At 39.4% G+C, this 15,885-nt stretch overlaps 1 protein-coding gene across 4 annotated transcripts in view; it reads left to right on the forward strand.

Moving 5' to 3' along the window:
* The window catches only part of ESRP1 (epithelial splicing regulatory protein 1), a 54,803-nt gene that overhangs the window by 13,042 nt on the left and 25,876 nt on the right, over nt 1-15,885 (forward strand). For 3 of the 4 annotated variants that reach the window (XM_035011093.1, XM_035011096.1, XM_035011094.1), the window contains exons 5-11: nt 6,039-6,137; nt 6,275-6,329; nt 7,554-7,664; nt 7,778-7,910; nt 8,005-8,047; nt 10,319-10,620; nt 13,494-13,712. In XM_035011093.1, coding sequence (XP_034866984.1) covers nt 6,039-6,137; nt 6,275-6,329; nt 7,554-7,664; nt 7,778-7,910; nt 8,005-8,047; nt 10,319-10,620; nt 13,494-13,712 — 962 coding nt within the window. The remainder of the gene's footprint in view (nt 1-6,038; nt 6,138-6,274; nt 6,330-7,553; nt 7,665-7,777; nt 7,911-8,004; nt 8,048-10,318; nt 10,621-13,493; nt 13,713-15,885) is intronic. The other variant, XM_035011095.1, reaches the window with a different exon arrangement.

The raw sequence follows: 15,885 nt of genomic DNA on the forward strand, positions 1-15,885 counted from the left end.
TAATCATTCCACAATGTATTTGTTTTATATATGTGATTCTCCTAGTATAAACTAAAAATTTAGTTTGAAAAAGATGTTACTTAACAAGCGAAAATTTATAACCAAATGTGTCCATTTTTAGGCAGTCAGAAAAGGTAACTTTTTTGAGTGGATGACCTGGGAGTGGCGAGCTTTGTTTAAAGGTGGTTTTTGATTTTGCTTTTTGAGATGGTGAGCTAATATTGATGGACTTTGTAAATTCTTGCTCTCTGAATTTCACCTTCAGCTAGTGTAAGTTTGGGTTGAATCCTGAAATTCGTTTCACTGAAGGTAGCACTAAGGAAAACGTTCCTCCTATTCAAATAAAGGCAAAGTCTGGACTTCTGGGAGCTTGGTATAAATGTTGCACTCTGCTCAATTGTAACCTGAAATGTTAGTGTTGTTCCCACCATGTCTGGCTTTACCCTTTCTCATTTCCTCATGGCATTTCTCATTGTAAAGCTGGCTAAGCCTGTTCTTGCTGTCGTGGCCCCTCGAGGGCAGAATGAGTAAGTTGCATGATGAGCCATAAATCAAGAGGCATAGGCTCATCTTTCCTTTCCTCAAGATCAGACGTGCAGCAAGTCATTCAATATATAATTATAAATTGATACGGGAAAGAATTGGTACTAAAACTTTTTTTTTTTAACCCTCCTTTATTTGTTATTTATGTTAAATTCTGGTAAGGATTAAGAATTGAACGAGCCTTCTGAAGAGAGGGTGTGTGTGTGTAAATTTTGGTTTTGGTTTGGGCATGCAGGAGGTTGGGTGACTTTTAAAAGTTGTCAGGAGCTTAGAACTGCTGATCCTTGGTGTGTGATGTCTTGAAGGGAAACATGTTGAAACGTATCATGTGGAACCAAGTTAGCCAAATGTCTAGAACATATTCCTACTTTAAAAGCAGAATTCAGTAAATAATTCCTCATCTACTAATTTATGTCTACCCAGACAGGATACTTTACATTTTTACTTTCGATCTTTTTTTTTTTTTTAAAGATTTTATTTATTTACTTGAGAGAGAGAGAATGAGAGACAGAGAGCATGAGAGAGAGGAGGGTCAGAGGGAGAAGCAGACTCCCCGCCGAGCAGGGAGCTCGATGTGGGACTCGATCCCGGGATTCCAGGATCATGACCTGAGCCGAAGGCAGTCGCTTAACCAACTGAGCCACCCAGGCGCCCTTTACTTTCGATCTTTATCATTCAGCTTTTATATATACATTTAGAAATCTTCTCATAAAGTATTCTCAAAATGAATTAAATAAAGCTTCTTATCTTGGTGCAGTGAATTATGTACACATAGTCAAATCAGAGCTGTATTGTAATTCCGGCTGTCTTTCCTACCAGCCAGGAGACTGGGTGAGTTACAGAACTTCTCTAAATCCTAGTTTCTTCATCCATTTGGTTTTACCATTATCTACCTGATACGGCTACTGTGAAAATTGGAGGAAACAGATGGTGTTTGGCATGAAATGGTGTTTAATGCCACCATTTATGTCAATGGATTCTGGGAAATGATAGGTGCTGGTAGATGGATAGAGATCAGAGGAAGGTAGGGACCTGTGCTCAGGAAATGTATAGTACAGTTGAGGAGAGAGTAATGTTTTATAGGAATAGTAATATCTAATCAACTCTTAAATTGATGGTTGCAGCCTAGAGCAGGAGAGAAGGTATTGGTGCTGGGCCTATAGGAGTTACCTATGGTCTCATTTGGTGAGGGGATTAGGAAGATAAGAAGGCTTCATAGAGGAATTACTCGAGCAAAGGAGAGAAGGCTCAATACCTCTTATATATAGAGAAGAGAAAACAATGGTTTGGATGGAATATGCTCTCCCACTCCTATTCCTCCAAAGCTTAATTTCCCCCCAATATTCTGTTTGGGGACAGAATGTTGTGACGTGGTAAACATTCCTGTGGCATTCTGGTTTTGGCCATCTTCAGGCAATCTCTATTCCTTTAGGCCAGAGGTCAGCAAACTTTCAGTAAAGAGCCAGGTGGTCAGTAGTTTAGATTTTTGTAGACCACATGTGGTCTCTGCTCATATTCTTTTTTAATCCTTTAAAAATGTAAAATCCATTCTTTTTTTGGGCCACACAAAAACAGGCTAAGGATCAAGTGCTGACTTCAGTGTTTTCCTGTCATCTCCGAAGGTAGGGGTTATGTGTGTGTATGTATGTGTGTCTCTTGATAGGGGTTTTGACACAGCACCGTTCTGGATTCCTAGGTGGTGTTTCTTTGACCAATTTTCTTTTTTCTTTTCTTTCTTTCTTTCTTTTTAAGATTTTATTTCTTTGTTTGACGGACACAGCCAGAGAGGGAACACAAGCAAGGGGAGTGGGAGGGGGAGAAGCAGGCTTCCCGCCGAGCAGGGAGCCCGATGTGGGGCTCGATCCCAGGACCCTGGGATCATGACCTGAGCCGAAGGCAGACGCTTAACGACTGAGCCACCCAGGCACCCCGTCTTTGGCCAATTTTCTTGAAAATCTGTTAGTGATGGTCTCATAAATAAGAGCTTTCTCTGATGGTTCAGTAGATGGTAAGGGGTGAAGTTGGAACAATTGGGAACTGTTACCCTATACTAGTGATTCTCAAGCTGGGTTGATTTTTGCCCATTTGGAGACATTTGGCATTGCCCAGAGATACTGTTTAGTCAAAACTGGGGTGGGTAGAGGCCAGCATGCTAGTAAAAATCCTATAGTACACAGGACCTCCCCACGCACCCCAGCAAAGAATTACCTGGCCTGTGTGCCAATACTACCAAGGTTGAAAACCGTGATTTATACAATGGGATTGGTCTCCATTTCTTGAATGCCTTTCTCTTGACTCCATTGTAGCCCCTGACAAGGGGAATTGCAGCGTTCCAGAGGACTGTTTAGTGGCTGAGTTTGTGTGATAAACTATGGCTAGGCATAGCTAATCCTTCTTAGTTCTGAAAGGATTCTTAAAGTGCTCCCACCCCCACCCCTGCCTCCCCAGAAAATTTAGGGCAGTTGTCTCCCCAAAGTATTTTCATCATTTGGCTCTTGTTTTTCTGTCCTGTCATCATATTCCTTGAAAACAGCACTAGATTAATACTTTATTGTGTACCTTCCATGGATAATCATTTTATTTATTTATTTTTATTTTTAAGACTTTATTTATTTATTTATTTTAAGATTTTATTTATTTGAGAGAGAGAAAGACAGAGAGCATGAGAGGGGGGAGAGTCGGGAGGGTCAGAGGGAGAAGTAGACTCCCTCTGAGCAGTGAGCCCGATGCGGGGCTCAGTCCTAGGACCCTGGGGCCATGACCTGAGCTTAAGGCAGATGCTTAACCGACTGAGCCACCCAGGCACCCCTAAGACTTTATTTTTGAGTAATCTCTACACCCACTGTGGGACTTGAACTTAATGAGATCGAGTCACATGTTCTACTGAATGAGCCAGCAATGCCCCCCAATAATCATTTTAATGACCCAATCCATGGTCATTGCTCTGTTGCTTGAGCATCTCCTGGGATTGTTTTTCTAATCCCTCAGTGGGCAGCACATTTATTTCATCACTAGGTGATTTGAGGGGTGGGGAGTGCAGAAATTACCTACCATTTCAGCTTGATTATTATCCTGTGAACTATACAAATAGGCATCTGGTGAATGACCCTCAAAGTGTGGTTATCATGGGTTATGAAAGTTGGCCACCCCAGGGCTCTAGGAAGAGGGGGCGGACACCACTTTTTATAATGCCTGCTTTGTGCCCTGGACTTGTTTTATCTCCTTTAATCTTGACAAAAATGCCCAGGGAGGTAAAGATTATCACAGCTTTGGCTTTTCAGATAAGCTGAAGTTTAGTGGGGTTAAGTAATTTGCCAGGAGACATATGGCTGCATTTCTACATTTGGTATATTTAATGGCAGAGAAATGTAGCTGAATGAGGAACAACACGAAGTGAATGAAGTAAATTTGCCCAGCACAGTGGGAAAACAATGTCTCTTTAGTGGAGAAGGAAAGGTTGGGGAGGTGGGGGTGGAGGGTGTGTAGGAATGAAATGGAAAGGGATTTTGGATTGAATGGAAAAGGATATTGCTCATTGAATTAACTCTTCAGATGATTGGTTATGATGCTTGGTGGAAGGGAGCTCTCTGAACTGTTTTACCATTGTATCCTCCTTGATTGCATTGAAGTAATACTTTGAACTTAGTGTCTGTCTTCATTTCTTTACCCTTATTATAAAATACCAGTTAGAAAACTAAAAGCAAACATTCTAATACCCGCCACCCAGATGGCTGTTTTCATTTTAAACTCAAGAAAAGACAAAGTTCCATAGTGTTATCTGTTATATGCATTGTACTACATTCTGAAATTTATGCAAATTTATACATAATACAAAGTGTGACTATAGTATTGAAACTTAAAAATAACGAAATTAAGTATTTAAATAACAGCTTCTTGGGGTGCCTGGGTGGCTCAGTCGTTAAGCATCTGCCTTCGGCTCAGGTCATGGTCCCAGGGTCCTGGGATCGAGCCCCGCATTGGGCTCCCTGCTCAGCGGGAAACCTGCTTCTCCCTCTCCCACTCTGCCTGCTTGTTCCCTCTCTCGCTGTCTCTCTCTGTCAAATAAATAAATAAAATCTTAAAAAAAATAAATAACAGCTTCTTGAGAAAGATACAAGCTTTTTTTTTTTTTTTTTTTTTTAAAGATTTTATTTATTTATTTGATAGAGAGGGAGAAACAGGTTCCCTGCCAAGCAGGGAGCCCGATGCGGGGCTCAATCCCAGGACCCTGGGATCATGACCTGAGCCGAAGGCAGACGCTTAACCATCTGAGCCACCCAGGCGCCCCAAGCTTATTTTAGAGAGATTGTAAATTTGTAAAACTTGATGGAAATCTCTTCTGGTCTCACCCTCCATCACAATTTAAGCCATGCATTTCTTTTTTTTTTTTTTTAATTTTAAAGATTTTATTTGTTTGACAGAGAGACTGCGAGAGCGGGAACACAAGCAGGGGGAGTGGGAGAGGGAGAAGCAGGCTTCCCACTGAGCAGGGAGCCCGAAACCGGGCTCGATCCCAGGACCCTGAGACCATGACCTGAGCTGAAGGCAAACGTTTAATGACTGAGCCACCCAGGCGCCCCTAAGCCATTCATTTCTTAAAAGCCATGTGTCCTGGCTTACCCAAAGCATGTGTTCACTTGATCAAGAGCCATATTGGTCATTGATAGCTCTGAGCATTTGAATTGTTTCTACAAATTCACTCTCAAAGGACAAGCATTTGCTGCCATCTAGATGGCTATACTATTCAGCTCTAAAAATCTTCTAGTAGGGAGGTTCTCAGGAAAAGTGGCATAGAAATAGTGTCATCAGTAATCTGAAAAGTCTTTTTTCAAATAGCCTAAAAAAGCCATTTGATAGCTCATGGTCTTGACTATATGTCTTTTAAGTCCACATGTTCATTGCCTTGCATATGCTGTAAAGTTAATAGGATGAAGGAATTTACTAACTTTGGTGTATACTTCGTGGTTTGACACTAAATGAAAGTGCTTGGTATTCATGCATTTGCTACTACTCAATAAATTTTATTACTGGTAGTGCCTCAGGACAGGATTGTTTGGGCCATTTTACTATACATTTACCCAAGAGGGTAATTGGAGACTCCAGGAAGTATGGGTGAAGTCCAAACTGACAGGAAGCAGCTGTTCTGTGATTTCAAATCATTCTCAACCTTAGATGCATTTTACTTGGCTTCTTTTTCTTTTTTTTAAAATTTTATTTATTTATTTTGACAGAGACAGAGACAGAGAGGGAACACAAGCAATGGGAGCGGGAGCGGGAGTGGGAGAAGGAGAAGCAGGCTCCCCACAGAGCAGAGAGCTGGATGCAGGGCTCGATCCCAGGACCCTGGGACCATGACCTGAGCCGCAGGCAGACGCTTAACGACTGAGCCACCCAGGCTCCCCTTTACTTGGCTTCTTGACTCTGTGTGAGTTTAATCTTGGGTTAGAAGCACATCATTTTACTTCCTCAAAATGTTTCCTTAACTTATATCCCAGGTTTAAACTTTGAAAAGAATAGTTCAGTCTCCCGGTATGGAGCCTCTCAAGTTGAAGATATGGGGAATATAATTTTAGCAATGATTTCAGAGCCCTATAGTAAGTATTGCTGTTGTAACAGTTGTGGACCTAAAATTTGGTCCTGCCATGTTTACCTCGTATGTACTTTTGAATGTCCTCCCACAGTTTTATCTCCCTAATAGCTAAAATGATGACTTCTATGTTCTCATTTTTAGATCACAGGTTTTCAGATCCAGAGAGAGTAAATTACAAATTTGAAAGTGGCACTTGGTAAGTAGTAGGGTGGTATTCCATTTGAGCCTTTTGATTTGTTTTATTCATATTGTGATATTTAACTCCCTTTGTATTTCAGTAACTTCACTAAACCTTTTGACTATCCATTTTTTTAAATTAGGTTATTTATAAAAGAAGGTTGTATCTTAAAGTGAGCTTGGATGTTGGGGGTTAAACTTAATGAAATATTTGTATCCTTAGTCACTATGACCCTTAGGTATTGTCTGTGCTTCTTTTAGCCTCTCTGAACTATTCATCCTCTCACAGGAAAACTTACAAAGGAAAAATCATAGGCTTTAAGAGTTCACAAGATTTTTACTGAGATAATTTAAAGTATGTTCTATCAGCTTCTACTTTAAAGCAAAGGAAATAACTGGCAAGGAGTATGAAATGGTGGTATCTCTGTGATCACAGGTAGACCTGTTTGCTTGTAATTCACTGCAGTGAATTCCTGAGATAGCTTGGTGCCTGAAGTGAGCAAAAACTTGTGACGTCATTTCCCATAGAGAGACTTTGGGGTCTGTTTAGTTGGGGAGAAAGTGACTAATTTGGAAAGTGTCCTAGGACTTCTGGAAATGTGAATATGGGAGGAACAGAACATCAAAAGGTGTCAAAATATATAATAGGTGATTTGCAAGTGACTCATTAAGGTGTGGGAACTCCCATGCATTTCCATAAACACTCTGTGATGGCTCTCCTCTTTAATAGGGGAGATATTTTAATGGCAGAGTTCTGATTGCATGCACACATTCCTGATGGGGGTTAATTGCCAGCTTTATGCAGATCTTAAGTTTTGCTGTCAAAGTGGATTTAAACCCCACTGGTATACTGGCTGGATCTGAGAATAAATATAAACCTATCCTTCTTGGTTCAAGGTATTGGGAGAACTTTGCTTCCTATGAGTTGATCCTGGATCCTTTTGAGTTTATGCCCAACAAGCAGCAACTCAGCTGCTAGATGGTTTGCTGAGTCAACTAGCTGTGTTGGACCTGCATAGGCATTTGGCTCTCTATAGTGAACTACCTAAGGAATACTTTGAACTGTACCCAGGTAATCTTTGAGGTTATGAAATAAATCAGGCAGTATTATAAGTCTGTCTGAGTACCAAATAATACCTGAGTACCAAATAATACCTTATGTGTAACTAGGAAAATGGTAGCATGAAATAGGTCAGACTCTCTAGCACTAATTAGGCAACGTGAAGTTTTGCTTCACCCACAGCAGCAAGATGGAACTTATTGATGACAATACCATAGTCCGTGCACGAGGTTTACCATGGCAGTCTTCAGATCAAGATATTGCAAGATTCTTCAAAGGACTCAATATTGCCAAGTTGGTTTTCTTTAATCTCTATTTTACTTAGTAATCTCAACGGGATATCGGGTGTCCTATCATTTTTCCTCACTGTGTTTTTCCCCCCCCACCGCTATCTGTCCTTTTCAAAGGGGAGGTGCAGCACTTTGTCTGAATGCCCAGGGTCGAAGGAATGGAGAAGCTCTGGTTAGGTTTGTAAGCGAGGAACACAGGGATCTAGCATTACAGAGGCACAAACATCACATGGGGACCCGGTATATTGAGGTATGTCCTCACAACCTGAGATCCTTGACGTCTTGAATGAGTATTGATATTGGAAGCCTCAGAAACTGTATTTAATTTCCCTTTCTTTTTTTAGGTTTACAAAGCAACAGGTGAAGATTTTCTTAAAATTGCTGGTGGTGAGTGCTTTTTATATAATGCAGCTATAAGAAGAATCTAAAATTTATTTATATACCATAGTAGATAAATAGGGCCATGAATAGTTTTTATTTCCTAAAGAAACATAGGAACTGACTTTTTTTTTGAAGTTGGAAGAAATGACCCGTAATATGAGTGAGTACAGTGTATACCCTTGCCCTAAGGCTTCCGTCAACCAACTAGTTAAATAGCACTTAAAAATAGTACCATACAGGGATGCCAATCTGGCTCAGTCAACCTGTAGAGTGTGCAACTACTGATCTCTGGGTTGAGAGTTCAAGCCCCAGGTTGGGTTAGACATTACTTTAAAAAATAATAATAATAATAGTACCATATAGGGGTGCCTGGCTGGCTCAGTCAGTAGAGTATCTGTCTGACTCTTGATCCCAGGCTTGTGAGTTTGAGACCCACATTGGGTGTAGAGATTACTTAAAAACCAAATCTTAAAAAAAAAAAAGTACCATACAAAGGTGAAAGGGTCCTGTAAAGTCATATACAAAAGGAGAGAGTAGCTCTTGAAAGAAATTAAGTAGTCTGAAAACTACTTTCAAACAGCCACACCAGAAAACCTGGAATTGTTGGATATGTGCTTGTAGGTTTTCTCTCAAGCTTCTGTAACTCATCAGTCAATGGCCAGGAACACAGTAGTTTTCTGGCTCTAATATGTTTGAGTACATAGTGTTTGCAGTAATAAGGTCAGAAAAAAATGGGAACAGATAATGTCTATCTCATTATTGAGTGATTTGTTACTTTAAAATCTGTAAGTAACAGATGCATAAAAAAATGTTGATTATGGTTTGAAAGATTTTTTTTTTCTATACATAGAACTACCTTGTAAATTCCTGTTGCCCTGTTCATACAGTTTTATAACTTTCTCCTTTTAGTGTATTAGGAATATTTTCCCATGTAACTAAATTTTCGTAAATGTTAATTAATATACAGTATTATGTACCATACACTTTTTTTTAACACCCTGTTGGACATTTATAGCTCATTTCCAATTTTTCGCCCTAAGTATGTTGCAGTGAATATTTTGTATTTTGTATCTCTGTGCCATTCATTAGGATAACTCTAAATCTAAGAATGTAGGTAGACCTTTTAAGAGGCTTTTGAAAATATACTCTTGCCAAATATATAGTGACTTTCACCTTAAATATAGAAAACATTTGTATCTCGGTAATATATAGCCCTGGTTAAAATCCTTGGAACTGTTGAACTTGTAGCAAAAACATCTTGTTTGCACAATTTGCTGGTATATTTCCATTCTGACACTTAAGTCTTTAGATATACTAAGGCTTCCAAATTCAGAGCTTCAAGTTTGTGTTTCCAAAATCCCGAAGTGATGTTTAATATTGGTTGGGGATAAAATATTTTTGGAGTTGCTATGGTTCTGAGGTTCCATGATAGATGGCAAGGTTAGCTCATACATTAATCCTGGGATTTCATGGTATGTGGGTAGTATGAGAGTTTGCTCTTAAAGGAAAATGTTATTGGGACATCTGGCTGGCTCAGTAGGTAGAACATGCAACTCTTGATCTAGGGGTTGTGAGTTTAAGCCCCACGTTAGTGATAGAGACTTAAAAAATAATAATAAAGGAAAATGTTATGAGTATATGAGCTCGAAGGATGTGTATCTGAATATTTGCTATATGGTAATACTGTACAAGAGGCTTTATGACAGGCAGAATGTTGATAAATCTCAAAACTGGCTGCCGTGCATGTTCATTATACTCCCCTTATGTTTGAACCTTTCTCAATAAAAAGTAATCAGGAAAATAATAACAGTGCTTTATGTGTAGTAACTTATTTAATTGTCATAAATCTGTGACGTAGGTAACTTTACCCCCATTTTACAGATGAGGACACTAAAATATAGAGGTTAAACTTGACTAAAGTCATAGCCTAGTAAATGGCAAAGTCAAGATTGGACCCAGGCACTCTAGCTCCTTGACCTGTGTTCTTACCTAGCATGATGACTTACTGCCTGTCCATGAGAAGAATATAGTGATTGGTCCATGATTTAATTGTCTGGCCACCTTCCCAAGTTAGATGTTTTATGAAAATGGTAGGGGGGAAAGGTTTCAAATTTGTGGGGAGAGAATTCTGATTCCTGGGGTGTTTCATGAATTCCGTGGGAGTATGAGTTTTAATGATAAACTCAAGACATTGCCAAGAATTTTACCGTGTTAAGTTTGGTAAAGTTGATGTCTTAACCATTTCTCTCCATGCTTCCTGGTATTTGTGTTCCCTAGGTACATCCAATGAGGTAGCCCAATTTCTCTCCAAGGAAAATCAAGTCATTGTCCGCATGCGGGGGCTCCCTTTCACAGCCACAGCGGATGAAGTGGTGGCATTCTTTGGACAGCATTGCCCCATCACGGGGGGGAAGGAAGGCATCCTCTTTGTTACCTATCCAGATGGTAGGCCAACAGGGGATGCTTTTGTCCTCTTTGCCTGTGAAGAATATGCACAGAATGCATTGAGGAAGCATAAGGACTTGTTGGGTAAAAGATACATTGAACTCTTCAGGAGCACAGCAGCTGAAGTCCAGCAGGTTGGTTTTTAAGAGCATTCTAGTGGCTTTGCGTGATTTTCTATTTATTTCCAAGAACAATCCTACATTATTGTGTTAAAACTTGAAAAATACAGAAAATATAGGTCCATTTAAAAAAATTTCATTCCGTAATTAAAAGATAGCCACTGTTATTTTTTATGCACAAAGAAAATGCATTAGTTTGATGTAATTAGAATATTGCTATAGATACACTATGTTCTTTTTAAAAACTACGTATTTTGCAAGTTTACCTATGTCTAAAAAATTTCATTTTTAATGTTATGTACATAATTTAGAAATTCTATTGTACATTTAGGTTGGCCTTTTTTCATCTATAAGAAATTTCCAGATAAACGTGCTTATGAGACTCTAAATTTCTGATTGATTCTTTAGCACTGGATGGGGTGAGCTTTTAAGGTTTTTAATATCTTGCCAAATTTATTTCCAAAAAGGCTTGATCAGTTGCATACTGCTGGTGATGGTATAAAGTGTCCTTTTGTCCTGTTATTCTTCCAGAATTCAGAAATGTTTTTGAGGCACAGATGGGACAATTCAGTTGTGCAAAATGATCCAGACATGAAGCCATCTGTAGGGTTTCAAGCCTTTTGGCTATTCTTCTTGACTCCCCAGCTGAAAGGTCTTTAAGGGTCTTTGTTTTTCTTTTGTAATTCTGAGATCATGCAGACTGCTTCACATGTGGCTCTTCCAACTTAATCTACTTGGGTCCCCTAGTAGAATAGAGCAACTTTAATGATACATTTCATCTTTTTTACAAGCAATTAGGACACTGACTCTATCATCATTCCTATGAGTTCATAAAATGATTTTGCCTTGCTTCTTTCTGCAAAGCTCATTGTGTATTGTGATTTGAAACAATTGCCCAAAGTTGAAAAGAACCTCTCATCTGTTAGGATACTGACATGATTTTTATACCTGGAATAAACATAGGTGACATTTTAAGCTAGTTCTGCATCCTGATGTACTAGTGCTCTTGAACCCTAAACTGTGAACATACTTATAATTTAAACAATTTGGTGCCTTGTTGAAAAGGAGTATCAAATTCTGAATTTCTAAAATATGCTAAACATGCTTGAGGCTTCAAACATATTAAACATATCAGTGCCAAACCAGAGGAGGGGAAAATAAGATTTTAGATTTTTAATTGGACGGACAGTTTTATGGAAATCTTGGCCTAGAATAGACTACTCCAGGGCCTCAGCTCTGTATATTGATTTGGTTTAGGTATATAGAGAGTATGCTGTCTCAATATGACTTCACCATAATGGGGTTTGGGTGATAGATGAGGTTCCTCTCCAGCGCCCATCCTACTGATTTATTTCAGAAATGCTTAAGTAATCCTATGCTCTGCACTGTCATCTTTTCATTCCTAATAATTATTTCATTCAATAACTACTTGCTCACCTCCTATTTGGCAGGTATCGGAAGGTGCTTGACCATTTCCTGTGCTGAGTTTGTCTACAACCACACTTATTTTCTATTTATGTTCGTCCCATAATGTTTGTGCTGTGTCTGAATTACTTGTATAGTTTTTTAAAAATCTTGCTGGCTCTGAAGTTTCTTTGGCTGTGTTGTATTAGTTCTTTGATTTCTGTCACCTCTTAGCATCTGGACAGGGTGGGAGTGAGGAAATTAGGGTAATTTTGGGGTAGGGTTTTGATTCTATACTTTCAGTTTATGGGATGATTAAGGCTACAGTAGTAAGTTCAGAAAACCTAGGGATGTCACACATGCTGTTTGCACAAGGAACTTCCTAGTATTATAAACTAGCAGGCATGTTCTAAACTAAGGCAAAGATAGACCAGAACTTAATTTTTTTTAAGATTTTATTTATTTGAGAGAAAGAAAGAGTGAATATGAACAGGGCATGGGGGGGTGTGCAGAGGGAGAGGGAGAAGCAGGTTCCCTGCTGAGCAGGGAGCCCCATGCAGGACTCGATCCCAGGACCCTGGGATCATGACCTGAGCCGAAGGCAGACACTTAACCTACTGAGCCACCCAGGTACCCCTTTTTAATCTTTTCAATTTTTAATTTTTTTTAGAGCTAGACCAGAACCTTATAATAGAGTTTTGCCTGGGAGTAATCCTTTCTCCTAAATATACCTAACCTCTTACTCATTTTCAAGCTAGCCGAATTCCATGACTTTAAGATAGTCAAGATGCTCTCTCTCGCTACTATCTCAAATTCATTTCAAAACTGATTATTTTGTGGTCATCAAATAATTGTTTTCATTTTTACATTACCAGCCATTCTGTCTTGGGCTTGTACATTGTTAGAAATGTGGCATTACATTATAACATAATCCAGAGTCATTGCTGGACCTGTGCTTCCTTTACTATGTCATTCTCTTGCTTGGGTTTGGAGATAGAATGTGACAACAGTATTAAGGGGAACACCGTGCTTCGTGAAACGAAATCTAATAGATTGCTACCAAAGTTCACATTTAGCAGTATGTCTGGATTGTTATACAAGCAGCATACTTTTCAGGATATTTGTCCTGAGACCGTGGGGTACTTGTCCAGTACACCAGTCCTTAACTGAAGCACATCGTACTGGGTGTGGCATGTGCCTCAGCATGCATTTGACAGAAGTGGGGCTCTCATGCTCTCCCCGCTGAACAGTATGAATCCCTATCTTCATAGGTGCTTCTCAAACTTGAATATGCTTATGAATTACCAGGGGCTCTTGTTAAAGTGCAGGTTATGTTTCCTAGCAGGGTAGGACTGAGATGCTGAGCTGCTGCATTTCTGACACGCTCCCCGGCGTGTTCCACAGCACAGTGCTGCTATGCTGGTTTGCAGACCCCCATTGGAGGAGCAAGGCTCTAAATCACTTCTCTTTTGCTTCGAGTACAGGTGCTGAACCGATTCTCTTCGGCCCCTCTTATTCCACTTCCAACCCCTCCCATTATTCCAGTGCTACCTCAGCAATTTGTACCCCCTACAAATGTTAGAGACTGTATACGCCTTCGAGGTCTTCCCTATGCGGCCACAATTGAGGACATCCTGGACTTTCTGGGGGAGTTTTCCACAGATATTCGAACTCATGGGGTTCACATGGTATTGAATCACCAGGTAAGGAGTAATTTATTGGAAAACTGATTTGCTTATTCTTAGGATCAAAGGCTCTCTTCCAGTTTAAAAAAAAAAAAAAAGTACAGGTATTCATCAGCGGTATCGTGAATTTCAAAGAAATGTTCAGAATTTCAAGGAGAGCTTTAACTGTAGATGCAGGAGGTGTTTCAGATGAACTCCAGAGAGAATTTTATCATTAGCACGGTAATTTAAATTCAGCTCTGATTCCAACATCACTTATATGCACCAAATTATCAGTAGTCTCAGGAAGGATACACACACACTATCCGTCTAGTACAACATTTTACTGTTGCAGCTACTGAGCTTTGCTGTTGTAGTATGAAAGTGATTGTAGACCGTATATAAACCAAAGAACATGTCTGTTTTCCAAAGTATTTTTTATCTATAGACCGTTTAGAACTCGCTTATTTTATATATATATATATATATATGACCTCAAATGACATTTAGTAGAGTGCAAACTTAGTAAGGATTTGTGTCTGTGCCACCTGGAATACTGTGTGATCATACCAGGTGCTCGAATGTGTTCATGAATGTTGAGAAGCCTCCATCAGAGGATAACCAAATTCTAATGGTATAGAAGTATATATTCTAAGCATATTAAAAGTAGTTCCTGTCTTGGTGTCCCTTGATTTTTGGTTAAACAAAATTAATCCATTAGTTGCTGAATTATTTACCAGCATTGTGTGCTATGACAAGCGGGACAGAATTTTTAAAAACCTGTAAACCAAGTGATTTTAATTAAAATTTGGAACTCTTAAAAGCAAGGTTGCATTAATTTTTTAAAATGTTTTCTGAGCATTATGGGTTGAATATAGGTTTGTATTGGAAATACCAACATTTTTCTAAATTGCTAGTCAGAGTATGAGGAATCAGAAAACCTCCTGAGCCCCTGGCTTGGTTTTCCACACCAGCACATGCTCATTCTAACTCTCATGTCAATATTAAGCTATGCAATTTTTAATCTATATATCCTCTCAGCATGCTTCACTGGTGGGAGTACTTTTGAATAAAGCTTCCCTACAATTCAACATCGCCGGGAAATTGTTTGGTTTCTCTTTGAACACCATTTCTAATAACCTAGGGGCTATTGTTCTTTGATTAACCACAATGAACATATTTGCCTCTTATTGACCCACGTGACCTATTGTGATTGTACTTGGGAGAAATGCTTCTTTAATGATGGACGAGCTTTTAGCTGCCTCGAAGATGTTAGGTTTCCATCTTGGACTGGGTTTCCCTGGTATCCCTAATTTCCCTGGTATGGTAACTCTTATGGTAACTTGCATGGTTATAATTTGCACTAAATAGTCCCTTAGAGACTTTTAAAGAAATCCATAAAAAAGGAAAGGAGTCTTAAAAGCTGATTGTGTTTTTTCTCCCCCATAAATTGTCCATGTTAAAGAAAACTGACATGTTCTGGTTCTGTGAAACAGAAGTCTACCAGCTTGGTTTTAAACAAGATTTTTAGCAAGCTATTAGTAATTGAGGAAATGTCTATAAACACCTGTCTGACCAAGGTTTCAGGTGGAGGTGCCAGGGAAGAGGTAAGACAAGGACTCCTAAGCAAGGCTGATGATACAGCTTTCACCCACCTTCACTGTGCTTTGCCGCTCCCATTTCCTTATCCCCCTTCTTTGTTCCCAAGCCCACATCCCAGCCTAGGCTTCAGGGACAAGGGAAAGGGATGTTGCAGGCCAGTGACGGACAACACAGAGCCAACACAGAACACTGGTTTATTCAGCTTCATGTAGGAGTATACATAAAGCCCTTATACTGGTTGTGTTCCTAGTTCTTCTCAGTCAAATAAGATTTAATCGGATTTCTCAGAAAGGCAAAACCCAATATACCATCCTATACCTTGAAACCCCAGTTATAAGGAGACCCTTTCAAAATCCTGTAAATCTGATACTAATTAGCAGAAATGAGAAAGGATCATTTTCAGCTATGAGCTCTCAAAACTTTCTCGGAGGTTTTGTGGGCCATTCTGGTGATTAGGTGATAAAAATGCCAGTTAGATTTCAGTAGACAACACTTGTCACCCAGATTTTGTGGCTAAAATGTACTATGGGTGATTGTCACTTTTGCATGTTTTGTAAGCAACCATTTCCTTGTTGAAGGAGACAGTCTCCTTTTGTTTTTATTCTCCCCC

Source organism: Mirounga leonina, unplaced genomic scaffold, assembly GCF_011800145.1.
Source record: "Mirounga leonina isolate KUSES-001 unplaced genomic scaffold, KU_Mleo_1.0 Mir_165, whole genome shotgun sequence".
Taxonomy (NCBI): Eukaryota; Metazoa; Chordata; class Mammalia; order Carnivora; family Phocidae; genus Mirounga; species Mirounga leonina.